This window comes from Ictidomys tridecemlineatus, chromosome 6 (assembly GCF_052094955.1).
Source record: "Ictidomys tridecemlineatus isolate mIctTri1 chromosome 6, mIctTri1.hap1, whole genome shotgun sequence".
Lineage (NCBI taxonomy): Eukaryota > Metazoa > Chordata > Mammalia > Rodentia > Sciuridae > Ictidomys > Ictidomys tridecemlineatus.
Window position 1 is genome coordinate 67,940,859 of NC_135482.1, and position 27,574 is coordinate 67,968,432.

The 27,574-nt window shown below is 39.0% G+C and overlaps 1 protein-coding gene across 6 annotated transcripts in view; it reads left to right on the forward strand.

Moving 5' to 3' along the window:
• Slc38a1 (solute carrier family 38 member 1) overlaps positions 1–27,249 on the forward strand; it is a 65,242-nt gene extending 37,993 nt beyond the window's left edge. For 5 of the 6 annotated variants that reach the window (XM_078014840.1, XM_078014841.1, XM_078014839.1 and 2 more), the window contains 12 exons: positions 8,446–8,519; positions 10,052–10,144; positions 10,420–10,501; positions 11,511–11,593; positions 13,006–13,064; positions 13,191–13,307; positions 14,547–14,626; positions 16,438–16,538; positions 18,459–18,577; positions 19,228–19,369; positions 19,489–19,586; positions 21,289–27,249. In XM_078014840.1, the coding sequence (XP_077870966.1) occupies positions 8,446–8,519; positions 10,052–10,144; positions 10,420–10,501; positions 11,511–11,593; positions 13,006–13,064; positions 13,191–13,307; positions 14,547–14,626; positions 16,438–16,538; positions 18,459–18,577; positions 19,228–19,369; positions 19,489–19,586; positions 21,289–21,390 (1,150 nt within the window). In that variant the 3' untranslated portion in view covers positions 21,391–27,249. Of the gene's footprint in view, positions 1–8,445; positions 8,520–10,051; positions 10,145–10,419; positions 10,502–11,510; positions 11,594–13,005; positions 13,065–13,190; positions 13,308–14,546; positions 14,627–16,437; positions 16,539–18,458; positions 18,578–19,227; positions 19,370–19,488; positions 19,587–20,109; positions 20,257–21,288 lie in introns of all 6 variants that reach the window. The other variant, XR_013422960.1, reaches the window with a different exon arrangement.
• Positions 27,250–27,574: the final 325 nt, after the last annotated feature.

The following is a 27,574-nucleotide window of genomic DNA, read 5'->3' on the forward strand; positions in this document are numbered from 1 at the left end:
AAATCATCCCTTTTATTTCCTAGCCCAATTTGGAAATACTACAAATAATCACATGCTACCTAAGCCCGGTGTGCTAATCCTCTGATGCTAGCTGTGTGACCCTAGACAAAAATACTTAATCTCTCTGGACTTCAGTTATCTGCAAAATAGGAATGTAATAGTCCTACTTATAAGTGAAATATGGAAAAAAAAATCTGTGCTGGGCATGGTGGTGCATGTCTGTAATTCCATCAACTCAGGAGGCTGAGGCAGGAGAGTTGCAAGTTTGAGGCCAGCTTCAGCAACTTAGCAACACCTTGTCTCAAAATAAAAATAAAATGGAACTGGGGATGTAGCTTAGTGGTAAAGTGTACCACTACCAAAGTGTACCAGTACATCCCACCACCAGAAAAAATGCATTTGATAGACCTGACATATAGTGAACACTCTAAAATTTATCATTGCTAATAACCAATAAAGTATTTTATTAATCATACTGAATTCCCATTAAAATAAATTAAAGCTGCTGGCCACAGTGGTGCACACCTGTAATCCCAGCGGCTTGGGAGGCTGAGGCAGGAGGACTGCAAGTTCAGTGAGACCTTGCTTCTAAATAAAATACAAAATAGGGCTGGGGATGTGTCTCTGTGGTCGAGTGCCTCCTCATTTCAATCCCCTGTACCAAATAAATAAATAAATAATAAAATAAAATAAAGTTCAAGAAACTTACTTGATGCAAAAGATAATTTTGAATTTTTCAGAATATCTAAAATATTCATATGAACTAGGGGACTCAAAACCCTCGTCCCTCTCTTCACTTTCAGGCGTCTCCTTCCATTTGAGCTCTCATTAAATAAAGGATTCTTTCCCTGTGTCCTTTGCCTCTTCATGTAAGCCTCCCACCTGGCATGGCTTCCACAGGACAGGACCTGTTCCTGGCCTTGAAGCTCATGGAGAACCTCTGGTCAGTGCCTCTTTCTCTGTCCAGATTAAATACCAAGGTCCCTCACTTGCTCGTACCCTGCTTCCTTTTCCATTGACTGTCCAGCACACTGTCCTGGTTCTCAGTTTTCCAACCACGCAGACAGACAGCACTTCACGTTCTTGGTCTCCATCAACAGTTGAGTCCTCCACGCTGCCCAGCCCCTCCATGACTTTCAGGAAGGTCTGTCCTCTGTCAACAGAGTTTTCAGATCTTCATTCTCTCCGTACACATATTTCCCTTGGAGGAATGGGAGGTGGGATGGAAGACGATGAGAGGTAACAAAGATGAAAGATGAATGAAGAGGTGCAAGTGGACAGCAGGGATGGTTGGGAAAGCAGGGAGGTAAGAGGTAGGAACAGGAGAGAGAGAGGCCAGCAGCAGCGGGTCAGGGCTGCAGGAAGATGATCAACCAAAAAGCAACGTGCTTCCCTTGGTTTATCTAGTTCTTTGGTACTGGATTTTAATTTTTTCTCAACCAGCAGTATGTCTGAGTTTTGAAGTGAGGGTTGTGGGTTGACATAAATAAAAACAGAACAAGTATTAAGACCATTTTAAAAATTCTAGCTCAGGGAGGTTTTTTTTTTACAGATTGTTCTGTTCACTTAATTGAGGATGGTTGAAGTTTTATGCTTCCAACTGGATTTAGAAGAGGAAGAATTAGGCTTTGGTTTTTGGCTTTGGAGGAGGCGAAGGTGCAACTTTCTTCAGTTGTCATGATCCAGGTTCATCCAGCACCAGCTGCTCCTGCTGCACAACCCAGGTTTGATCCCATTGAGATCAACACTCTGTGCCTGAGGTGAACTATCAGCAGGCAGGTGCCACGTCCACGCTGGATCCTGAGATCGCACCCCTGAATCAGCCTCCAAAACAGGTTGATGATTCATTGCCAAGGCAACTGGTGACTAAACAGAGCTGAGGATTGTAGTGAAGCTGACCTTTAGGACAGATAGGCCCCGATTGAGGCTTCTACCTCTACCTTGATCTTCAAAGCCTCAAGGAATCACGAAGAGACAGAAAGAAATAGAAAAACTTCAAACATAGGAATATGACTTTTTATGAGACCTCCAACATTGCCCAACAGATATGGCAATGACATTTAGCCAAAGAACTTTCTGGAACCCTTAAGGAGATCTCAGGGACTGCCCAGTCTCTGGGCTGAGATGCTGATGGCCACCACCCTAGTGACATCCTAGATGACAGCAGTGGGATGTGTGGGATGCCCAGCTAGTTAAGAAGGACAAAGAAAAATATTTCAATATAGGATCAGCTGACCAAAAAAGAAAGAAGAGGAAGCATTATATAGTGTGGTGAGCCTCAGATCACTTTTAGAAAGAGCAACATGGAGGAGAAGAATTTGAAAATAATATTTAAATATATATCCTGGTGAAGTAAGGAAAGCTTAAGGAAATCCACTCAAAAATGTGCAATTCAGCTGTGAAGTGCTTCCTTTCATTGCAGTCTGACCTGGATAACTATGGGTCTATGTTCCAAACAATGGAGCTATCATGCTGGCCTAGACAGTGTGGCAGACTACCTTACTGAGAAACAGAAACAACTGAGATTTATGGGGCCAGAGCTTGAGCCTTTTTTTATTTTATTTTTTTCTCTTGGAACTGGGGGGTGAACCCAGTGCCAGATTGGGCACACTACCAATCAAGCCAAAAAGACTGGGGAATGCTTTTGATTTAATTTTGAGAAAGGGTCTTGCTAAATTGCCCAGGCTGGTCTTGAACTTGCAGTTTTCCTGTCTCAGATTGTTTCATTTTTTAAATTTTTCCTCCAAGTAGCTGGGATTACAAGCATGCACCACGGCATCTAACTGGGAGGCTTTAAACCTCAGCCCTCCACGTGTGGTCCATGGACCAGCAAGCACAAGCATTTTTGGAATGCTTGTTAGAATGCAGAATTTCAGGTCCCAGCCCATACCTGCCCAATTAGCTCATTTCAGCTTTGGCAAGGGAGAGTCATGCTCGAGAGGACTGGTACGGGTTCTCTGTTCTTTTGAAAACAGCGGGTCCTGGAGGAGTTGAAAGCACTCCGCTGGGAACCAGCCCCCAACACCCCCATCTAAGCTATTTCTGGATCCAAAGCAGTGACAGCTGCTTCACCTCCACCCCTCGAAAGGGCTCTGATGCTGGGTTGGGAGTGTCACTTGAATCTTGCTGTATAACAAGGCTTTTTAAAATATAGTCTCATCTCCCTTAAAGTCTTCTGGGGTTGTTTGTTTTTGTTGTTAGGTATACTTTATATACAATAAAATCCCCAGTTCAAAGGAGAGGATTTGATAAGTTTACCCGATTACACTTGTGATCATGGTGTAGAGCATTTCAGCCACCTTAAATATTTTGGTTCTGTTTGTTGTCAGAGCTTTCCATCTTATTCTCATATTGTATTTTAAAAATGAAATTTATTGTAACTTCATGCATAGAATCTTTGGGTAAGTTATGGAAGAATAAAGAATTACATTCCTGTCAATATGATTCAAAACATAAGTGTGTAGAAGTTCATTGTTTGATATGAGTCAAATTTTCTAGTAGCAAATAGAGCAAATGTATCTTAAACCTCTGTCACAAATATTTAAGAACTCATGGAGAGCAGGAGTATCCCTGAGGATTGGAAGTAGGCAGATTTCATCCCAGCTTTCAAAAGTGGCAAAAAGTGGACTCCAAGCAATGTTATATAGCAAATTACTAAATGGCTTGTTTATGTGCAGTTAACACAGAAAATATTGCTCCATAGAGACTTAAAACTTCCCTAAATGGCATTAAATTAACTTTTTCTTTTTTGATACTGAGGATTGAACCCAGGGATGCTCTACCACTGAGCTATATCGCTAGCCCTTTATTTACTTATTTTTTAAAATTTTGAAATAGTGTCTCACTAAGTTGTCAAAACTGGACTTGAACTTGTGACCCTCCTGTCTCAGTTCCCTTCTCCCCCAACTAGATGAGATTACAGATGTGCACCTTCTAACTCAGCCTAACATCATCTTTAAACATCTGGATAAACTAGTAGGTCACAGGGACTATCCTAAATAAGTCTTGATTTTACCAAAGTATTGATATAGACTCACCTCACTTGCAAACGAGATCCTAATATTTGTAAATTCGCTGATTCTTAGCTAAGAACCTGTTGTTTGTGTGTTTGGTGTTGAGTGTAAACAGATCCTAATATTTGTAAGTTCACTGATTCTTAGCTAAGAGTCTATTGTTTGTGTGTTTGGTGTTGAGTGTAAACAGCTAAGTAGGTGAATTCAGTCACCATGGCCTGTCCTGTAATCTGGTGATGGAGACACAAAAAAGCAATAAAATAAAAAATGATTCTGGCTACTGGGTGAAGGATAGATCTAAGGAGGTACAAAAAGGGAGATGGGTAAAAGTTATCAGAAGTTAAAGATGATAGCTCCTTAGACTGATGTCAGTGGAGATAGGGAAAGCAGCTTATGTATTTGGGATGTATTCTGGAGGTAGAAATGATAAGAGCTTTGCTTGTGAATTGGGTATGAGGAATGAGAGAATAGGTAAGAAATCAACAGTGACTTCCAGGCTTCTGGCTTGAGCCGTCAGCTAGACAGTGAGTCATTTGCAGATTGTCTTGTTCTATTCAGTCAGGATCAGAGGCTTCATGAAGGTACACTGAAGATACGAAGCTGCTGAGATGAGTAGAACCAAAAAAAAAAGAAGAAGAAGAATTTTAAAAGATAGCACAAGACTTGAGGGATAAAATGTAATAAAAATAAATGTAGAATTTTACACTTAAAAAAAGTAGACAGGGTAGGCTAGAATCAGGCAGACTTGGCCTAGGAGCATTTTATACCAGAGCTCAAAAAGAATGAGAAGTGTGATATGACACCCATAAAAATGAATCCCCAAATAGTTTGCCTTAAAAGAAATATGATGTCCAACTCAAGAGAACCGAAAATCACATCATGCTTTGCACTATCTGGACAGAAACTGAAGTTGTAGTGTTGTTTGTGCTTGTCTCAGCACACAGGCCTTGGAAGAGGAAATCATCTGAACCCTTTCTCACAAGATGAACCGTTGAAAAGTCTGGAGGTGTTTAAGTCAAAGTGTCCAGTCACCTTCGGAGGGATTGTTAGGTAGAAGAGGGGTTAGATTTCAGGTAGATTCAAACAGATCTTGAGGGTAAAGTGAGGACCAAGGGTAGAATAGCAGCAGTGATTTCAGCTCAGTCTCAGTTCCAAAGCACAGAACTATCCAGAAACAGAACAAGTTGCCTAATGGGTCCCCTCTCAGAACATATTTTGCAGACCTGGTACCTGTATGTTTGCGTGGAGTGTGGCGGTTTCTTGTACTGGTTGTAGATCTAGACCGAGGTCGTCTGGGAAGGTCTGTCCCTGATTCAAGTCTAGAAATCCTCTAGAGTTCCCTAGCAATCCTCCCAGGAGACAAAATTTCCTGATCACATTCTTCACAGTTCTGACCTTCCCACCGCCCCTTCCCCACAGCCCATCTAGTAACATGCCCTAGATCCCCTCTAGTCAAGGCCAGAAACAAGTGTGAAATATCAACATCTCAAAACCCCAAGTATCATGTAAAAATGCCTTTTCCAGCCACCAGTGTTTGTGCCAGCCGTATTAAAACTTTCGCCCAATGGTTAACAGTGTGGAGGCTTAAATGATAATCCAGATAAAATGAAAAAAGGAATTACTCGTGTTCCCCTTTGTTAACTCAAGAATACCAGCTAGTGTTTCTCTTCCAGGAAGCCATAATTATGTGTTCAAATACCTCTTTAGACAAATAGGGGCATCGTGCTACTGAACACCAGTGTTTAAATAAGCCCTCACGGTCTCTCCCATTGTTCCTCTCAGTGTTTTCCTTTAAATGTCATGGTTTCTGTGTTTCAAAGCATCTCTGACTTGGTTTTCTTAAACCATTGTGGGATCTGTTAGAGTCAACTAGACAACATACTGCTTATTTCTAAGAATCTAAATAAAGAGGTGTTCTTTTCTAAATTTTAATCTTGCTAATGCTAGTTTCTGATATCCCAGAAGAATTATTAGAATTATACCTACACAGTTTGCTTTCTTAGTGGCCTGACAAGGGGAAAAAAAAGTTTTGTTGTATGTTAGTTTTCAGTCATGAAAGGAAAGATTCATATTCTGTGAGGGATGAAAGAGAATCTTCATAGATTGAATGGTTAAATGCAGAGGCTCTGGGACACTTGCTATGTGTCCTTTCCTGTGGGGTGCAGTGTTCTGTCCTTTAAACATGGGGGCAGAACTGTTTCCATCGCTGTGGGAGCACTTCATCCTGCCGTGTTTTAAAGTGGGGAACAAAATCGGGAATCATCCTACTCCAATCTTCTCTGATCGACACTTATCCCATCTGATAAAGGAAAAGGTGTAACAGGATTTTATGAAGAAATTCTTCAATTCTTTGACAAGGGCCAGAGGCCCACTGATGAGCATCATCCACTAAGAGATTCAACTATAGAATGCGTGAAGAGACAACCATGTGGTTCCAGGGGCTATTAGCGAAGAGAACACTGCAAATGTTTTCATAGAATATTTCTTTTGCTATTAGGTATTTAGTTTCTTCCAAGTTTAGAGCTTTTGGTAAATCATTATATAGATGCTAAGTAATTAATACTTCCTGCTAGGCACATCTTTCTGCAAGGTCATACCACAGCCTTGGGTCTGTAGTAATACCTCCTGTACTGTTCTTATCAGGCCCCAGCAGAGTCCGATTAGGTCACATGATCACCCCAGAATAGCACATGACAAAATCCTAAGATGGCACCCATCCTCTCCTCACTGGGAAGTCCATACTGTTCTGTTCTATGTCTCCAGGGTCTGTCATATGCACATTAGAAGTCGCCACTTAGTGTTCAGGATCCTTGCACTTGAGAAAACTCTGAATAAAACTCAAAAGTTTACTTTTTTAACATAAATATTATTTATCTTATAGGGGAAAAAAATCAAGCTACAATTTGATCCTGTATCTTTTTCTCTCACAGAGCATATCAAATCATGTTTCATTACATATGTCAAAGCTACTGGGTTGATCAATAAACACTTCCTCTCAATGTTTTATGTCCTTTAACCAGCAAAGATTGTAAGGGACTTACCTTACCATCTTAGTCACCCCCCTTAATCACTTACCATCTTAATCTCCTCTATCAAGCTAAACAAATATGCATCTGAAGGTATCTCCTCCATCAGCATAATTAATCTAAATTCCCCTTTATTGGCAGGACAGTCTGGCCTATACACAAAGTGTTGGGTTTTCTATTTTTCCTCCCAAGTGCTCAGACTCTCTTTTGTTTTCTGACCAATTTCTGTCAGTCCATCTGTTTAGCTGGTGACCATTCTATACTTCCTGTTTTCCTCCACAGCATTTTGCATGCAGGAGAAGCAAAATGCTATAGGACCAGAGACTAAGGAATAGTCATTCCACCCAGTGCAAAGGAATGGCCCTATGAGATGGCCTCTGAGCTGGGCCAAGAGCCCCCGGAGTTCAACAGGTGTGCAGTGGGGGAGGATCAGGAGTAGGAGCCCCGCCAAGAACAGCATGTTGTGCCTAGTGCCTCTCAACATCACTTGCTAGGAAAATAATTGCCTTTATTTACTCAAACATGGAATCAATTGCAGTAATTTATTGTTCTAGGTCTGTATTTCCCTACATCAGAGAGTGAGTGGTTTCACTTGGGGAATGGAATATTTTCCCCCCTCTTTTTAATAAATGGGCTTTATTTTTAGTATCATGTCAGTTTTAACCAAAGGATTCGGAAATAATCTATGTAATCTCCCACATCATTTTAACTGTAAATTTCTTGAGAAGGGTTTCATAATGAGCCAGATGTACTAAAACAAAAACACGAGTTCATCATTGAAAAAAGCCTTTTCATTATGCTTGATTGTCAGAATCTCCCCACTGGAAGAGGTGGGTATGCATCTCAGAGGAACCACATGCAAAAAACAAGGAAATTAGATAAGTGGTACAACGTATAGATTTGAAAATAGCCATAGGGGGAAAGGTCACATCTTTTGGCTGGTGTCTTCAATCCACCCATGGAAGCAGTGAAGCAAGTTGCCCAGAGTCACGTGGTCTCTCTTGGAAGGTCACTCCCTGCAAGCTTTTTTTTTCACTTCCCACCCCCAAACCACTTTCTCACCCAGATGTAAAGAGAGACTATCCATACCCTAGACTAAAAATGTGTTGTTTCACAATGTGGTCTTACAGTCATCTCAACTGAAATGTTCCCAGAGAGCTGTTTCGGCTTCGAATGACATAAAGAACTTGCACTGGTAGACTTACTCAGATTCTAATGAGCACTTCTTTATTTGGTAGGACATTTTTATGGAGGTTTCTAAAGCAGGGTGACTAACAGTTTCCACATTTTGGATACTATTAACAAATAGTGTGAACCATATAAATAAACCTTTGCCCTTCTAGAATGCAAGATCAGAATATGCTGTTTTCTAGTTATTACAACAGGATTTATTTTCTTTGCTTCAGGATACTTTTGACTTCGGTGACATTGCTGTCCATCTATTCAATAAACCTTCTATTGATCTGTTCCAAGGAAACAGGTAAGCTAAGAAAAAGTCTGATTTTGTTAAGGCTGAGGTGAATAATGTTCATGGTGAATTGTGAACAAATGATGCTCTCTTTGTTCAGCAATTTGATTATTAAAAAGAAGGACTACTTTGACCTACAGTAACTGGAAGACTTATTGTGTTATTTGCCTAGAGAAACAGGCACTCGAGTTTAAATTGTCATGAGCAATGAGCAAATAGCATTGTCATTTAAAGTGAACCCTTAGTTGCATCTGTTTTTCTACTTTAAGATGACTTCATTTTCAAGGCTTCTGTTTTCCCTTAGGCCTTCATAAATCCTGAACAAAGATTGCATGTTTTATATCATAACCTCCAAGGTTTTAAAAAGTAAATAGACCTTTTATCCTCTTTGGTGCATATTCCAAGGAGAAAATGTTACTCCTGAGGCAGTGTGGGAGGGAGCCAGCTACCAAGGACTTCAAGTTCTCTGGGCAGTGTAATACCTGAAGTGTTTATTTTCTATTCCTGGGACACTGGATTATGTTTGTAATACTTTGACTTTTACATTAGCTAAAACCACATTGGCCAGCTATTATTGTATACAGATGACTGGAACATTTTGTAATAAATTTAGGATCTACCCATTGTCTAGTTTAAACACCAGTCTTATGAGAGATTAAATAAAGGTTTAATTATAGCCTGATCCATATTGCTTTCTTGAACTGTCATAAAGAAATGTAACAGGTCGTTGTGTTTTGTTTTTTGTTGTTGTTCTGTCTTTTTTTCTTTTGGGGGTACTGGGGATTGAACCTAGAACCACCCACATGCTAGGCAAATACTCTACCAACTGAGCCATACACACAGCTCTTATTTTTTTGTTTTGAGACAGGGTCTGTAAGTTGCCCAGGCTGCCCTTGATGTTGCCTCAGCCACCCTACCCAGGCAGTTTTTGTTGTTGTTGTTTTTAATGAATGGATAACAATTTTAGTATCTACTGATATGAGCTTTTTGATCACTTTAGAATTTTGCTACAGCCAGATTAGTCTTGGCTCAGATTTGTCTGCGGCTTTCTTTGAACTAAATTTTATGAATGATCAGAATTCTTATGTGATTACTACTAGAAGCCTATCATTATATTTAGGACAAGAGGGATTGATGGAATGTTACGAAGATAATTCTTTGTTAGCCTGATCTGTTCAGGTAGTTAATCATAAAGGAATCTTTTTGTTTTAAACACCAGGATCTTTTTTTAATCAATTCTTCAGTAGTACATACCAAACCTGAGAAAAAGATGAAAGTGGGAATTGCCCTCCAGTAAGGTAGAGATATTTTAAAATAAGCCATATGATCTAGAGTTTGATTATAATGCTACTGTAGCCAGCTTGAAAAAGGAGAAATGGTGATCATGTCTGACCTTTAAAAATGTCAAGATGTTATTTTATCAATGTAATGCATTAACCCTTGCATAGCCAAGTTGGCTGCTATTTGTCTGAGTTTGAGAAAGACACAAAATAATTTGAGGAATGGTCAACAGGATTGTGTCCTTAATTTTGACTCTTAAATAGGCTGCATGGTTTATGAAAAGCTGGGAGAACAAGTCTTTGGCACCACAGGGAAGCTGGTCATCTTTGGAGCCACCTCTCTACAGAACACTGGAGGTAAAGAGAACATACTTTCCATACATAAAGTATGTGACTTATTGCCTTTTCTAATTCTGGTAGTGGGGTGTCCACACAATTCAAGCAGTTATCACACATGGAATGTAAAGCAGAGATAGCCGTTCTTACTTAAAGACAAATATCCCACTAGGGCTGCTAAAGCTACCTTTGTGTCTTATTGAAGGTTAGTCTAAGAATAGGCTGGTAGTCTTCTAGATAGCTTGCAATATGATCTTTGGTATTATTTTTCTAAAAATGTTCTCATTTTCCTCCAGCAATGCTGAGCTACCTCTTCATAGTAAAAAATGAACTACCCTCTGCCATAAAATTTCTGATGGGAAAGGAAGAGGCATTTTCGTAAGTTATAGACTCTGTGTGTGTGTGTGTGTGTAATAAAACTAAAATGTTTTTAATTTAAATGCAGGCTAACCAAAGCTTTTGTTTTATGAAAATTGCAGAAACAGAGTTTTTCCTTGGCTGTTTTTTTTTTTTCCCCCTTTGTTCAACAATAAATTTCTTTGGGGATATATAAGTGAAAGAAGCAGGGAGAGCCATTTGAATATGAACGTTTAAAGGTAGAATTATCTGTTATGCTGCAAACAATTGATACTGCATTTTCCCGTGAGCCTGAAATCTATATCAAATTTCTGTGAAATAGAACAGATATAGAATATTTTTACACAGAAGCAGAACATGAAAAAATACAAAAAATAAGACCCTAGCCTCTTACTTAAAGGCTTATAGCATTTGGGGAGCAAAATTTATATGAACAAACCTCATTAAAGATGTTGCTAACCCTGGAAAATGTTGCCAGCCACTTTTGGCATAGGAATTATGTTTTGACTCTTTCTTGTTTAATAGTTCTTATTAGTCTTAGTTTCTGTTTTCCTTTGGAGAATTGTAGGAGCCAGAGTTCCTAGTGCTCTATCCTCAGGATTCAAGGTCAAATCCAAGGGATCAGCGAGAGAGAACTGCCTACCTGTGGTGACTCGATTCTCACTGATACCAGCCAAGCAAAACAAAAAGGAACTTTCTCTTTAAATAATTGATAGGACAAGTTGTAATCTGACAGAATGCAATGTATGCATTCAGCTTCAAAACTACATAAATAATTCAGAGGAATGCCACATTTAGCCAATGAGAGACAAAGCTCATTCCCCTTCTTTCATTACCTGGGAGTGAGGCAGTAGTAAAGGAGTAATGGTTGGGTTAAAGTGTCTGGATAAAACCTGAATAATGATTAAAAATATCAATGGTAAAATTAGTAATAAACATGAATTACAATATATCATGAAATTTTACCTGGGGCAGGCGTGTCACTTTCTAAACAAAACATAGAGCCTAGCTGTGCTTACCTGCCTTTCAGAGCCTGGTATGTGGACGGCCGAGTTCTGGTGGTGATGGTTACCTTTGGCATAATTCTCCCTCTGTGTCTGTTGAAGAATTTAGGTAAGGAAAGATCTTGCCTTTATCTTGCCCATAATCTCTACAGTGCCCACACGATTTAGAAGCCTCATAAAAATGAACAACATTGCCTTGTACTTCCACTTGCAGGGTCATAAGTAAGTGAATCATAAACTGCAAGTATTAATCAGGCCCAGTGTTAATGTGTGAGGAAAACACATCAGTATGTGACTTCCTGAGGAGTGCCTCTACTAAGCTGGGATGGGCAAAGGGAAGGTTTTTGGGGCGGATAATACAGTATTACAGGTTGCCCCAAGGAAAGTCCTGAAAATGGAATTCTCTTCTTATGAGGTCATACATACTCTGATTATTTAGACAGATTTTCATATTTAATATCAAGACAGAAAGTTGCTTGTGTTTATACCCCAAAGTGTCATGAATCACTCTTAAATTTCGAGTCTAGCCAATATCAGTGATTTCCCTTGCTGAAAGGAGAGTGAAAAAGTTTAAAGTCAAAAATGACATGATCTCCAAGTCACATCCATTTGGTTTTGACATTTGTTTCTATGCTTGTGAGTTGGAGACAAGTATGCCTGCTGTTAAAGAGAATTTCATACATTGAGTAATGAGGCCAGGTTGCTATGTAGTCAAAAACCTCTAAGAGGCATTTTCTTAAAATCTGGGCTAATTCAAGGCAAAATTTTGGATTAATGTTCTTCCAAAAATAATTGTGAAGCAGTTTTTTTCCCCCTGTTAAAAAAAGAAAAGTCACACTTCGATAGCTTCTATGAAGTTTATTAAATAGACTTGTTTTCTTTTAAGTACTTAATTTTCTACCTTCTGGGTTGGTGTAGGCTTTTCTATGATGCCAGAGAAGGGCCCTTCCTCAGGGATGAAGAATGCAGTTCCCAGGAGCCCACTTACTTCACCTTCCTAGAGGCTGTGCAGAGAGGCAGATGGAGTTCTTAGAATCCCAGTTGGATTCTAAGGGGAACAAGTAAAGCTCCTCAGATATGCCATTTATCCCTAGAAATTCACATCTTGTGCCTGTCATCTGGGGGAAGAATTGTTATGATTGACACTCAGTGTGCACACAGTGTGCACGATGAAGAACTGCAGAGCATTGAGGAGTAAATGGATTTGCCTGTAGGATTGCCTTAGAGTCAGCACACAGGCCTAGGGCCAAAATTGGGAGGCTCCTTTTCCCTGAATTCTGGGAATCTGTGTTCTCTAGTGTGCCAGGAAGCACTGAAATCAGAACACCTAATATAATGCTTTTATTCAAAACCCTAATTTTTTTTTGCCAATAAAGTAGCACTGTCAAATAATAAATCTTGTATTCACATGGGCATGTGTGCATATTATTGGAGTTCCAAGCTAGGCTTCAAGTAATGCATTGAAAGAAATGAAATAATTGATGAAATTATAATAGCAATTTATTTTTTTACTTTTTAAAGGATATCTTGGGTATACTAGTGGATTTTCCTTGAGCTGTATGGTCTTTTTCCTAATAGTGGTAAGTGCTGATTGAAATGGTTTGATTTTGACATAGTACAATGCCATGTAACAATTATTCATTGTTTGGCTTTAGTAAAATCTATATAGTTTCTCTGGTGTTTTTTTTTTTTTTTTTTAATACCAGGTTATCTACAAGAAATTTCAAATTCCCTGTGGTTTTCGAGAGCTAAATTCAACAGCAAATGCTAATTCAACAAATGCTGACATGTGTACGCCAAAATATGTTACTTTCAATTCTAAGGTAAGTTTCCTTATCCTTTAAAGATAAGCAAGAACATCTTGATTAAGGCCAATATATTTCTCATACTTGTAAAATTACACTGTTTTGAGTATATTAGTTCTTATAAGAACACATGGGGTCATTGCTTTTGTATTCCACAGTCCATTCAGAGACCTTTGAGATGTATGGAAATATATTTCCCCTTACTTCTTATCTGCTTAAGACAAACCATGAGCGTTTACTGTGAAAATTTCTTTCTGGGTAATTATCTCAGCTTTTCTCTTAGGTAGAGGGCGATGCTTTGAAAGCAAAGTATAATATCCTTCGCTCACTGCATTTATATGATGGTGACAGAAGGAATACCTCAAACCTGTTCAGTTTGCACAGTTGAAATATAGACCTATCACCACGAATTGGCATGTAAAAAAATGTTTATACTGTAAAATAGGGTTGATATTATGGGGAACCATGGACTCTGTGGTCCGTCAGGCTTGGATTTCAGTCCTTAGGCAAGTCATATCCCTTGTGTCAAAATGAGAATCCTTTTCTTTATCTCCCAGGGTTTTGTGGGACCAGGTCTCCTATAGAACTTCAGCAAAGTAAGAACAGGAGATATACTAACTTTTCTTCCCTTCTCTATCAATTTCCTTTTCTATAACAAATTCTATTGAGTTTGAGAGTTAAAAAAAATCTTATTTAAGAGAATAAATAGGTCTCTCTCTCTCTCACACTTTAAGGATACAAAGTAGTGAACTATGGAACTAGCTTTCTTTTTAGATGCTATCTTTTAAGTACTCTTTGATGCACCTGACCTAGCCAAAGAGCGGTCAAACAGAGGTGGAAGTCCTAAGCACATTACCTAACCTGTCCGAGGGATTCCAAGAACAGCAAGCAATGGCCTCTCTGCTGCTCAGGGCTGCTGTAGGGATCCAGTGAGAGTGTGATGTAGGAAAATTGCCATGTAACTGACTAATGCCACTTAAACATGGGTTTACTGCGCTTGCAGTGCATAAACACCCTGTAGGCGGGCCAGATCTAAAGCCGTTATTTGACAAACGCCTAATGGCTAGAGCTAGATAAGCCCTCTTGAGAAAAGCTGCTCCTGTTTTAGAGATCAAAACTTTCCTAATTACCAAATAATCCAGAGATTCTGAAGAGCTGTCAGATAAAAAACAGCTCTGGAAACACTGGAGTGAGCTGTATAATTTTTATGGTAAAGATGTCTTTTTCTTAGTGTTTATTTCTTTTTCTTTCAAATAGACCGTGTATGCTTTACCAACCATCGCATTTGCATTTGTCTGCCACCCATCAGTCCTGCCAATCTACAGTGAGCTTAAAGAGTAAGAGATTTCATTTTTATATCTTGATCATTTTATGCCCCTTCATTAGTGGACAAGTTCTATATTAAAATAAAATCTTATGGGCTGGGGCTGGGGCTCAGTGGGGTTTGATTCTCAGCACCACATATAAATAAATAAAATAAAGGTCTATCAACAACTAAAAAAAAAATAAATAAATAAAATCTTATATAATGAACCACCACAGATTCATCACCCAGTTTTCAACATTGACTGACATTTGCCATTCTTAAGTACTGTATTTAAAAATCCAGAAATCTGCAGTATTCTTTGGCCATAAATATAGAAAGTGGCCAATCCTGTGGGATTTTTAGTTAATTTGTATTTTCAAATATTGTATTAACTTAGGAGAGTTCAAGTACTTGTGTTGCTTTTTGTTCCTTGTGCTTAGTTTTCAAGTAATGATAATCTTCAGACTGATCTGGAAACTGCTAAATGCACTGTCTTTGATTCCCCTGATGGTTGGGGTAGAAAGGGCTGGTAAATCAGACAATAGGAAATTAATATTAAGGCTACAAACTAGAAAGAATAATATATTATTTTTATGGACACAATATCTTTATTTACTTATTTATTTTTATGTGGTGCTGAGGATCAAACCCAGTGCCTGACATGCTAGGCAAGCCCTCTACTACTGATCTACAGCCCCAGCCCAGAAGAATAATATTGTTGTTTGAAATTATTAAGATGATTCTATGGATTTGTTTTTGATTGTTCTTTTAGAGAAGAGTAAAGACCAGCTTATAAATCTCCTCTGGTGTTCTCCTGTTATCAGATTATTCTATATAAAAATAGTCATCAAGGAATAGTCTTAGGTTCAGAAAAGATATACAATATAGTTATTCATCTCCATTTTTAGACAAAAATATTGATGTCATTTAGCATTGACTTCTCTCTCAATTCTTCCCCTTTCATATTTAATTGATAAATGGCCAAATTTTGAAATGTTTCCTTTTATTTAAAATCTGCATATAAATTCGTGATCCTACATTTAGAGAATTTAAATATGTCTTTATCATCTTTTCAATTTAATGGTCTGCTTTTAGTTTATCATTTTCTCAAGTATGTACTTGCTCGTTTTCCTCATTTTCCACGCTCTCATGACATCCCAGATTCTGTATTAGGACACAACTAAATGTTATGACTGTCTGTGGTCTGTTATGGAATACAGTCTTGTAGATTAATTATTTGAGCAGTTTAAAAAACTTAAAAGGGTCATTCCAACCCCAGAGTAGACTGGTCCTGAGAGAGAGCCCACCCTCATCGCCAGTGCAATCTCTTGAGTACCTCCTGCTCTGGAGAGACACAGACTTCCAGGTGCCTCCCTGGGGTACTTGATGGGCCAACCAGAGCCCACACAGCAGCCTTCAGGACACAACTCCTGAGGTCAAGTTCTAGCTCTGCCACTGATCTCTGCAGCTGGGAGAAAGAGCACTTGAATTTTTTCTGCCTTTTTTTTTTTTTTTCCTTTGCCCAGTCAGTGTGGAGATAATAAACACAAATATTAAAGAGTACTGTCTGGCCTTCAGATGAGAACTTGATATTCTTTTAAAAGCATGGGGAAGAACACTCAAGGGAGTGTAGTTCATGGATCACTCCCTCACAACATCCATTTGGTATTAAAGGTAGTTATTTTAAACTGGCATAATTGCTGGGGGTTTTATAGCTGACCAGATCTGCCCCAACTTGATGGAAGTAAAGTTAAATGAGTATGTTCCTCAGTGTTAGCCCCCACACTTCAGTTCAGTAATACATTCTTTTAAATTCTCAAATTCATTTATCTTTGTTTTTAGTCGATCACAGAAAAAAATGCAGATGGTTTCAAATATCTCCTTTTTCGCCATGTTTGTTATGTACTTCTTGACTGCCATTTTTGGCTACTTGACATTCTATGGTAAGTAATCTCTGTCGATGCATACTTACAGGTATGTACAAATAAATTAGTTAAAATCAATAACAAAATGACACGGAGACCAAACAGGGCAACCATTTGGTTTTACTGTTTTCACATAAAATGGTGATGGTTTCTTTTACATGTTTATGTAGATTGCAAAATAGGATCATCACTAAAACAATATTCTGTAGTTGTTTTCTTCTCATAGTGTCCTTAAAAGAAATTGCATTTTAGTAAAAGGCGAAAGATTTATAGGATCTGAAGAGAAACCAGAGTATAAGACATTGCATTTTAGAAGCATGCCGTCTTAGGAAAGTTTGAAACTACATCACAGAAGACTTTCCTAATTGACACTGAAAATTGGGTCAGACTCCATTAATAGAAAAGACAGAGACAGATGCTGGAAGTGAGGAAAAGGAGAGTGCCACACTCATGACACTCTACATTAATTAAAAATAAAACGCTAAGTGTTTACCGGAAGTTGGGGCCTTGCAAAGACCAGAAGGCATGACATAGAAAGTTAAATGAAATGAAATCTGAAAAAGAAAGCAAGGTTTTATTTGTAACTTGTATTGATCCTTTTAAATAGCTTACCTGCTTTTGCTACTTAATCTCTCCTACTCAAATTATCCTGCATCCTTGTTTATCATGTTTCAGTGGCATATTTTCCACAGTTATCTCTATTAAGTGATATTTCTTTAGGGCATTTTTCTTTTCCATAAAAAATTGCCTCAAAATTTAAACACATTTAAAGATTAATTTAGCTTGGAGAGAAAGGCTACTCTGATTATACAGTTGTATTATTACCATTTCACAAGCAATAGAGAATAGCATTATCTACGACTCCATAACTAGCACATTTAATTTTGCATAAAAATGGTGTTTCTGCAGTTCCCACAGAGTCATAGGACTAGGGTGGGTGGAGGGAGGGAGAGAGGGAGAAGTAATGTTAATTGAACAGTCTCACTGTTACCTTCTTCAAGCTCTGATTTTTCTTTGTAAATCCATTTTTTCAACATATAATAGAATACTGAACCCTTTTATACTCTTAGAAGAAAGAAAAAAGATGAGCTATTTTTAAGTGATTATGAATTCTGAATCAAGAAAATGAGAACTAATGAGTTTTTTTTTTTTTTTTTTTTAATATCCTTTGGTCCTTTTCCAGACTGAGACAAGCTCTATGGTACAGGTTAGAATTTGAACTTCAGGCCCAGAATCTTGAGATTGGTTCAATGAGAAGCTTTTGAAAGGAGACATGAAGGGAAATGATTTCTTATCAAAAGAATGAGCATTTCCATGCTGTTCTTTGACTGCTTTCCCAGCATTGGTAGTCTTTGAAATAACACTTTCTGGAATTTGGAGCTGAGAGAAATTCAAAATAGTACATCAACTGTATGCTTTTTTTTTTTTTTTTTCCTCCTCTTAACAAAAAAAAACATTCGTGGAGGAGAAGCATTCTTTCTCAGTGGTCGTGAGGATGGTGAGGTTAGGTTGGTACCTCTGCTCCTTGGCCACTGGAGGTTGAGTTGCAAGAGTGGAGTGTGAAGGAAAAAAGCTCTCGTGGACTGCAGCTAGTCGTTGTAGCTTGGAGAGTCGCTCTCGGTCAGGGGAGTCTGTAGATTTGGAGGGGCTTGTGCCTCAGCCATGCAGGTTAATTAGTTTCAGTGAAGCAGCCCTGCTCCACGCACCTTCTTCTAGTGATTTGCTTTGCATTCTTTTCAGCTAAAGGTACACCTGAACGCTGGAGCATGTCTCTCTCACATAGGGGTGGTTTTTTTGGTTTTTTTTCTCAACTTTATAAATGGTTTTAACAGATATTTCTTTACCCTTTGGTTTACAAATTCTTGGTAGTTCACAAGAACTCATTCAGCATAACCCTTTGTCTCCTTCTAAAACCCTCTTGCTTTTCCCTCCCTGTAGACAATGTGCATTCAGACCTCCTTCACAAGTACCAGAGCAAGGATGACATTCTCATCCTGACAGTGCGGCTAGCTGTCATTGTCGCTGTCATCCTCACCGTGCCCGTGTTATTTTTCACAGTGAGTAAAAGGCCTCAGTGTCATCTGAGAAAAGCTGGGGTCTTGCCTTTCTTTTTTGCCTTCAGAACCCTGTTCCAGAAAAAGCCTGCCTAGGTGACTTTCCTAGTCATTGAAAGAGCCTGAGAGGCTCCATGCTCTTGGGACAGTAAGTGGGATCTGTGAGCTAGTGTACCCTCTGTAGATGGAATCTTTTTTTTTTTTTTTTAAGTTGTAGATAGATACAATATCTTCATTTTATTTATTATTTAGATTTATGTGGTGCTGAGGATCGAACCCAGTGCCTCACACATGCTAGGCAAGCGCTCTACCACTGAGCTACAGCCCCCAGCCCTCTGTGGGTGGAATGGTTGAATGTCAGGCATACATGATGAGAGGGTGTAGAAAGACCAGAAGAGAACACTCAAATCTTAGTTAAAGCAAAGAAATTACCCACCCCAAAGGAAAACTCTTACTGTTCATATATGCAAATACTTGGCAGTTGAAGTCAAGCCTCATACGTCCAAAACTGTTAAGCTATCTCAAAATTCACAAGGCATTATGAAACATTCCACAGATTCCTGTGCAGCACTCCATCAGTTATTCTACTGAGAAATGTGAAGTTTAGTGTTCTGCTTAGGCCTTTACAGAATCCTTACTTTCTTTTCCTACAGGTTCGTTCATCTTTATTTGAACTGGCTAAGAAAACAAAGTTTAATTTATGTCGTCATGTCTTGGTTACCTTCATACTCTTGGTTATCATCAACTTGCTGGTGATCTTCATACCCTCCATGAAGGATATTTTTGGAGTCGTAGGTATGGCTTTATGACTTTCCACCTATCATTCCACAACATACTGCAGCTGTTTTAAAGTTAAAATTGCATAAGAACAATCCTAAGCTGCCTTCTTTTTTTTTTTTTTTTTTTCTTTGCAGGAGTTACATCTGCCAATATGCTTATTTTCATTCTTCCTTCATCTCTTTATTTAAAAATCACAAACCAGGATGGAGATAAAGGCACTCAAAGAATCTGGGTATGTCTCTTGCCAACCACTCTAATTTTCTGATTAGCTTTCCATTTGAATTTGGCAAATAAATAGTTCATCTCTCTACCATCTTAAACTACTTTTAGTAGCCTTGAAGGGAGGCATTAGCCCTATAGTTTTCCCCTTGGGGATATGTAAAATTTCAAATCATATCTTCTCCTTTCCCTCAAAATATCTTTTCCATTTTTTACTCTTATTGTGCATTAGCTTTTACTCTGATCCAGCTAGCCAGGAGATGGATATTTCTACTCCTGTGACTCCATAGGTGTGTGATGCCTCTCTTTAGCGAGATATGAAGTGGAGAGACTCAAAGATTGGATGCAGTCTTCTGTTTCTGCATGATTTCTAGTCACATAACTAACTCCTTCCTACAACCTAGGGCATAGGCAGTGACTTAAATGAAATGTCTGAATTAGTTTAAAGAGCCTTTTTATGACTTGACAGAAATGCTTTGGAGCAAGCAGACCTGGATTCAAAAACTACCTTTCTATATTGGGATTCTTGTTTCCAGGTCTGGTGAAGTTCAAGGGCATCTTGAAGGTGGTGCACTTGGAGACAGTGAGGGAAGCAGGGGTGAAGTGGCTGCTACATGAGTCCCTTCTGGAGCACCATTTTGCTTGGCCTCGAAGAAGGCTTCTCAGCTGCCCTCCCAGATAGTGTAAGCACTGTAATTGCACATGTTACCTGAGTCAACAGACCCAGAGGCAGGAGGGACCATCCCTATGCACTTACAAACATCATTGATGCTGGTAGAGCATCTAGTTTATCCTTGAAGCCATAAACTCCAAATCCTTCTAGGCCTTTACCTGTAGGATCTACCCAAGGATAGAGAGGAAGGAGAATTCACTGTGGCACTATCATGAAATATCCTAAGATGGAATTGGTGCAAACGGTGAAGGCCTGTTGTCTGTAAATTCTCTGGGCCTCTCCATTCAGACTCCCATGATAAAACTGCATCTACCAAATAGCATTAGGCAAGGGCTCCTTGTAGGGACTACTGGGAGTTAGATGGGTCAGCTCCACCATTTGCCTCATCTCCTTCCCTTACCTCTTCTACCCCCAAGTTCCCAGGCTAGCCCTTGGCTCTCATATGGCTTCATCTTCCCCTGCAAAACTCACTTTTCTCAAGGCCAAACAACTTATAATCACCAGTTCTCCAGATGCTGAACTTAGTAACCTGTCCACCTGTGGCCTTCATCAACCCTCCAAGTAACTTAGTTTTTGACACTTGTTTCTGATCTCACTTGATCAAATCTACTTTGCTTTTGCTTATATTTGTTCCATTTTTTCAAACAGAAAGGTCTGCCTGCCAGTGATAATTTAGGTTGGTAGGTAACAAGTACCACAATGACCTGGATTTTTTTTCTTTTTAAGTTATAATTTTACTTTGAGAAAAAAGCTCTAAGGATACCCAGTCATTTGTAGACTGGATACATTTGAGGTGACCATGAAGTTAAAAAGAACAGAATGTAGAGGACGGCTGTGCTTAGCTTATTTTTCTTATTTTCCCATTCTTGCAGAATCAGATTCACACAATTGTAGAATCTCACCATTCAGCAATGGTTGTAACAAACTCCAACTATAAGGGGACACAAAGGGAGAGGGGGAAAAATTTTCTATTTTTTTTCCCAGGTGCATATGGAAAAGGTCAACGGCATTGAAAATAATCCATGTCTTTTTATTGCTCCAGGCGGCTCTCTTTTTGGGCTTGGGGGTGCTGTTCTCCTTGGTCAGCATCCCCTTGGTCATCTATGATTGGGCCTGCTCATCCGGTAGTGACGAAGGCCACTGAGACCAGCCGGAAAAGAAAGCATTCCAGTCTGCTGCTCATCAAGTCTCCACACATCAGCAACTCCTCATCACTTCTTTTGCAAGTTCACAGAAACAACAGAAAAGTACAAGATACTTAAAATGGAACAGCACTTTGGTTGCAAATTGGAGACCTGTTTCTGTAACAGTTCGTGCCCCTCCAACATTTGGGATCTCTTTAGGAATGGTGGATCTTTCCCCCTATCCCCAAATTTCATGCACTTATATTATAAAGTACTTTTCAAGTCAGTTATTTTCCATTCTCCTAACTCTGTTTTTGTGGCTTTGTAGTCTCTTAGAACTTTGAAAACATAATCACCAATCGTGTTGACTTATTACATATCTGGGTTCTGAGATAATTTTCCTACTGATGTTCAGCTCACACTATCTGGGTCTTTTTAGAAAAGAATCTTGAATTGTGTATATTTATTTTGCTTTATAGGAAAAAAAACAGTTTTTCGTAAATAATTTGCCTCTTTTGGTTGACATAGCACACCAAGTTAATCATATGGGAGTCATAGGGCACGTGCCATTGCCTCATCTGAGCATGCCCATTGTTTGAGGCAGCTCAGATCAGGGCCGTCCAGCTGCCTAGCAGGTACAACATACTGCTCCCATGAAAGATATTCCCTTCTGAGTGTCCTCAGATAGGAAGAGGTTGGAATAATACCTTCATAAATATATTAAACTACACATTTATCTAATCTTGCAAATGAAGTTTTTTTTTTTTTTTTTCCCTTTTAGAATCTTAGGTCAGAGTTCCTCTAGGCTAAGTGAGCTTCTACTGGAGGAGACCCCTGGCACCTGCCATAAAAAGATTGTCCAAGATGCCTAAGAAAATACTCCTCTGATGTAGATAGCCTTTAACTCTACACCTGTATCATTGAAGTGAGGGAAATGTTTTATTGAATTGATAAGCCCAGCAGCATTTATTTAGTCATGTCCACCAGCTTTTTGTCATAGTGAAATAATGTGTCCCTAACTAAGGACGATCTAGGGTAAGTAATTCCTATTTTATATTGGGTACTTTAGGAGAGTCTTTAATAGACTTGTTTTATATAATAAATCTAGGTTATTACAAATACAAGATTTTTGTACCTCAAATAAGCCTCATTTCTCTTTCTTCTCCATTAACTTTCCATCCAGTCTTGAAAATAAGCTTTCAGAGAGTCTTTGTGAAGAACCTTTGGTGAAATCACTGTGTACCTTCCTTTTCCCCACAGGGAAGACGAGGGCCTCAGTGTCCGAACTCTCTCTCTTCTCATTACTGTTCATCTCAGCGTGGTTTGTGCAGCACAGAGTTGCCCCAAACTCTTACTCAGTCCCTCCCCTAAAGGGAGCGGAAAGAAACTATGAAGAGATGAAATGAGAGAGCTTGTGACAAGGTAGCTGGAACAGGAATGGGGGACACAAAGGACACCCAGATAGCAACCCCCAAAGCTAGGCCATCCCATCACTTGTGATTGGCATGTCCCTGTTTTATGAATGGTAAGAAATGTGCATGCTCTGTGAGCTGGTCTCTTGAAACAGGGCTTATGCCTTATCTCTATGTATTCTGGTTGCATTTTCTAAACATGTAAGTTCACCGAGCACAGATTTCTTATCTGGAGATAAGTAGAATCTAACCACAGATGGTTGGCAGAGTTTCCAGGCACTTAGCTCTGGCTTCTGTTCCTTCCACCCTGACTCCCCAAAGGGCTTTGCTGTCACTGAGAGTCAGTCACAGGGAACTGTTCCCCCCCCCCTTTTTTTTTTTTTTACAAACTAATGTCTGTAGATAAGGCAGGCATCAAAGCACCTGTCACAGTCCTCTTGGAGGAGAATGAAAGGTTATTTCCTGCTTTACACCATCATAGCTTTTAATGTAATACTACAGAATGACATCCATATGGAGTCAGAGTTCAGGCAACTGGATTTGATCGCCTGACCCAGATCCCAGTACCTTAACCTAGTAAGTCCACAGCCATCTTGTCCTTTTCAGAAGTGGTTTCCATGTTAACATGAGCAATGCTAGAAACTGAGCATTTCTATTTCACCAAGTAATGAAATAGTCAGAGAATGGGATGACCCTACATTAAAAAAAAAAAAAAAATTCATAATTTAGTTTGCAAGCTATACTACTATGCATCTTTCTATTTTCTTCATTACTCAGTTCATTTTATATTCACAAAGTGAATTCAGAAAATTATTAATTCTGGGATGTGTAGTGATATTCTTTGGATCTCTGGATTTTGTGTGTCAGTATAAGAAATTTGTTATTTAAGATATATTTATTTAGAGGAAGCACATTATTATTGATGTCTGTTATTCACATTTTTCAACCTTTCTTTATAAGTTTAGTTGGTTGTTAACTGACTATTATAGACCCTACTGTAATTTGTCAAATATTACTGATTATATGACTTGTATGGAATTCACTATGAAGTGTACTGCTATTCTTATTCAAAATAGTGCACTGGTATCCAAAAAATAACATGTATTGCAGATGTTAGGTAGAACTTAAGCAGCACAAGTCAAGTGCTATAGATGTTTTTCTGCTAAATTAGTAGACTAAAGATACTGTATCTTAGCCAGAGGAAGCAGCACGTTTTCCTTTGGTAGATAGGATCTCTACACTAGTGAACAGTGTCAGTTTCATACTGTGGATTTAGAACTGTTCTCTGGTTATGGTAACACAGAATACTACAAATCCCTAATTTACTTCATGTCACTTATTGGAAGTGGGGGTAGCAAAACATGCCCAGGAAGAAAATCTACTCTTTTTAGGCATAGGTAGCCACCAGTTATAAGGAATTTATATTGTGAAACTTTGTGGGTTGTTTGTAACCTGGAATGTATTTTCCTTTAGAAATCAGGTTAGGCACCCAGACCAGCTAGAAATGATTATCAGACCCATAGTTTAGCTGAAATTGAATAATTTAATATGACTGCAAAAGGAACCAAGCCACCAAATATGATTGGTTCCTGGGGGTGTTTGTTCAGAGCTGTCAAGAACATCTCTGCCTGTTGCTAGTGGAATCTAGACTGTTCATCTCAGCCACATATCACCTGCTGGACAGAATAATGGTCTCCAGCAAAGATGAGGGAGAAAAAGTCCAGAAAGCCTGGGGGTAGGAGGAGTGGAAGCAGGATGAGGGGCCTCCAGGGGCGGGGGGTTGTAAGCGTTCCTCAGCTGGTGCCTTTTCTTTCATCCGTGGTCTCAGGCTGGACTTCTTTTGCTCCCATAGATCACCTCCTTTCCAGCCCACTACAGAAAAGGACATCGCTGCATAGCTTTTCCTATGTGCCAGGGTGTGGTGGAGGCGAGCACATGACACTTGGAATAGCCTTAGTGCTCTTGATTGCAGTTTAATTGCCCAGTAACCACAGGAAGGGTAAAAAGTCTCCACTTTCCTTTTCACATACACCCTGTTGAAAAAAAAAAAAAAAAAAAAGAAAGGTACACATCAGTTAGGGGGTGGAGGTAGGCAAAGGGCAGTGGTAAAATTCCTCAGCATCTTAGAGGACACCTTACTTACCAAGAGAGACTTCTTCCTGGAGCTGGACTCAAGCCTCCAAGCTAGTGGTTCTCAAAGTGCATCTCCCAGACCAGCAGCATCAGCATCATGCATGGACCTGTTAGAATGCACATTCCCAGGCCTGGCTTCAGACAGTGAAATTGGCCGCTCTCAGAAAGGGGCAGCAATCTGAACAAGGCCTCCAGGTGATGCTAATGCACATCAAGTTTAAGAACCGCTCTGGACTAATTAGTTCTCTCCATGAGTCCTACTTCAGAAGATAGTTTCCAGGCAAAAAAAAAAAAAAAAAATGGGAGCCCAGGCAGGGAGGGGAGGAAAACACCTCAGTGACTCTGCAATGGCAGGAAAAGCAAAGGAATCTCTTGCTGTCACCCGCTGTGCCCCCTCCCTCCAGAATTACCAGTGCAGGTGCACACTCCAAAACTACACTTAGGGTTACTTCAGGTAAGGCACAGTGAGGATGACATTTTTATAGCTGTGAAGAAATCAAAGTAAGGCTTTTTTTTTTTTTTTCCTTTTTCTTTTTTCTTTTTTTGAGGGAAATTAAAAGAAAACCCCTTTTGTAAATGTAACCTTGGAGGAAATACTGAATTTGTGTCAGAAGTCAGTTTGCCACAGAGTGTGTTCGTGGGGGCATCAATCCTGTCCTCCTTTTAAAGTGAATTCGCAGTCAGTGGTAGAGCACTTGCCTAGCATGCACAAGGCCCTGGGTTCTATCCACAATGTGGCAAAAATAAATAAAGTGAATTCTCTCCTGATCGGTCTACACTGATAAAGGAACTACAAACTGCTCTGAAAAGTAGCAATTTGGCTCCATTGCAGTGTAGCCCAGCAGTGGAGGGCACTAGTAATTGGGGTGGGTAGAAGGTGGTGATAATACTGGATATTTGATTTTGTGCCTTGGAGAAAAACCTTCCCTCCATTTTTCAGTTTAAATGACTTGGGGCTTAGGAAGGGCATAGGCTTTAAGACTAATTCCCTCCCTCAAGCAAATGTCCAGCAACTTTCAAAACAACAATCCAGATGACATCATTTAGCAGTACTCATAAATGGTTTTCCTTAAGGATGACAGATCTCAAACTTTGTTAGCAACAGAACATTCTTCCTCTGAAATAGAGTGAATTTTTAATAATGATATAAGGCTTTCAGGTACAAATTGGGGGTGGGGTGGCTAACAACTGAAAAATATCAGAATCAAAAGAGAGTTCTTGGAAAACAATGTAATATTTGCAAGGATGCAGACATCCTCCTTTGGGGTTTTCTCTGAGGAAGGCCCTGAAACTGGGCCTATTTGTATACAGGCTCAAATTTGTGTTTTTAAGGAAGAATCTATGCAGCTGAGGCTTATTGTAGGAATGCTTCATTTGTATATAAATATATTGTAAATAAATAGGAGGCTGTATATTTTTGCAGTTGTTGATCCACACTGAAATAGAAGTCACTAGTATCTGCATATAAAGAATAAATGTTTTCATAGATATTAGTGGTGGTTTTGTTTGAGAATTAGAACAATTTTACTTTCTATCCCAGGTATCATAATTCTCTCAGTATAAACTTGGAACCTAAAACCTTACTTAATTGTTTAGAAAAAGAAATGTCTGAGAAATAGCTGTGTTGATTTTTTTTATGCTGGTATTAAAATCACTTGTTTAAATGATAGTTCTCTGAGCTACAAGAATATTTAGACCCCAATCATTGTCATATAAAAATAGGTAAACCCCAAATGACAGATTGTTTCTTAATAAAATTCTTTGCTGTTTAACATTGATGCCACTATGCAGTATTTACGAAAACAGGAGTTAGGAGAATGTTTTTGTTTTTTGTTTTTCCAAAACTGAATTGCTACATTTCCCAAACTTTGGGATCTTGGTGTGGAGAGTATGGGTAGGGGGACTGAATATTAACTATGAGCACAAATTTGAAGGGAAAAAAAGTTATTTTATCAAGTTTTGAAAGTTGCATGTTTGCTTTTTATTTTAGTGTTGAGGCCGACATAGTCTCTTATGTAAGTGTTTTCCCCCAAAACACTTGAATCCTAAGTGTTGGTTCGTAATCCATTCTCTGGAGTCCAGTGTATTTTAGACTTCATCTGAGTCCGGTATGTGTAGCACACCACTGTTCTATTAATGTAAAAACCTTGTAAATGAATTTCAGATGGGTCATTTGGGTCACAAATCACAAAACTTTGCTATTCACAGTTAAGCAAATAGAGAGTTTTGTTTTCTTTTTCAGGGTGTGGTGTAAATAAAGAAATGTAAGGAGTTCTGTTCTATAACTGCTCTGTTAACATAGTTTTTAAACAGTAAAAATGTGAACTAAAAGTACTTAGAAGTCTTGTCTTGGTTCTTTGGGGATGCAGTGCTGAATTGGGGGGCAGTTGAGTATTATTTATCCTACTTAGAACCACTGGAGAAAAGTTTGTGTGTGTGTGTGTGTGTGTGTGTGTGTGCGCGCGCGCGCGCGCACAAGCATGCACATTCCTCAATGTTTTTGATCATGGAAGCTTATATTTTAAGATTCCCACCTTTTTAAAAAATTAATTAATTAATTAATTTTTAATTTACATATGACAGTGGAAAGCATTACCATTCATATTACACATATAGAGCACAATTGTTCATATCTGTGGTTGGATACAAAGTATATTCA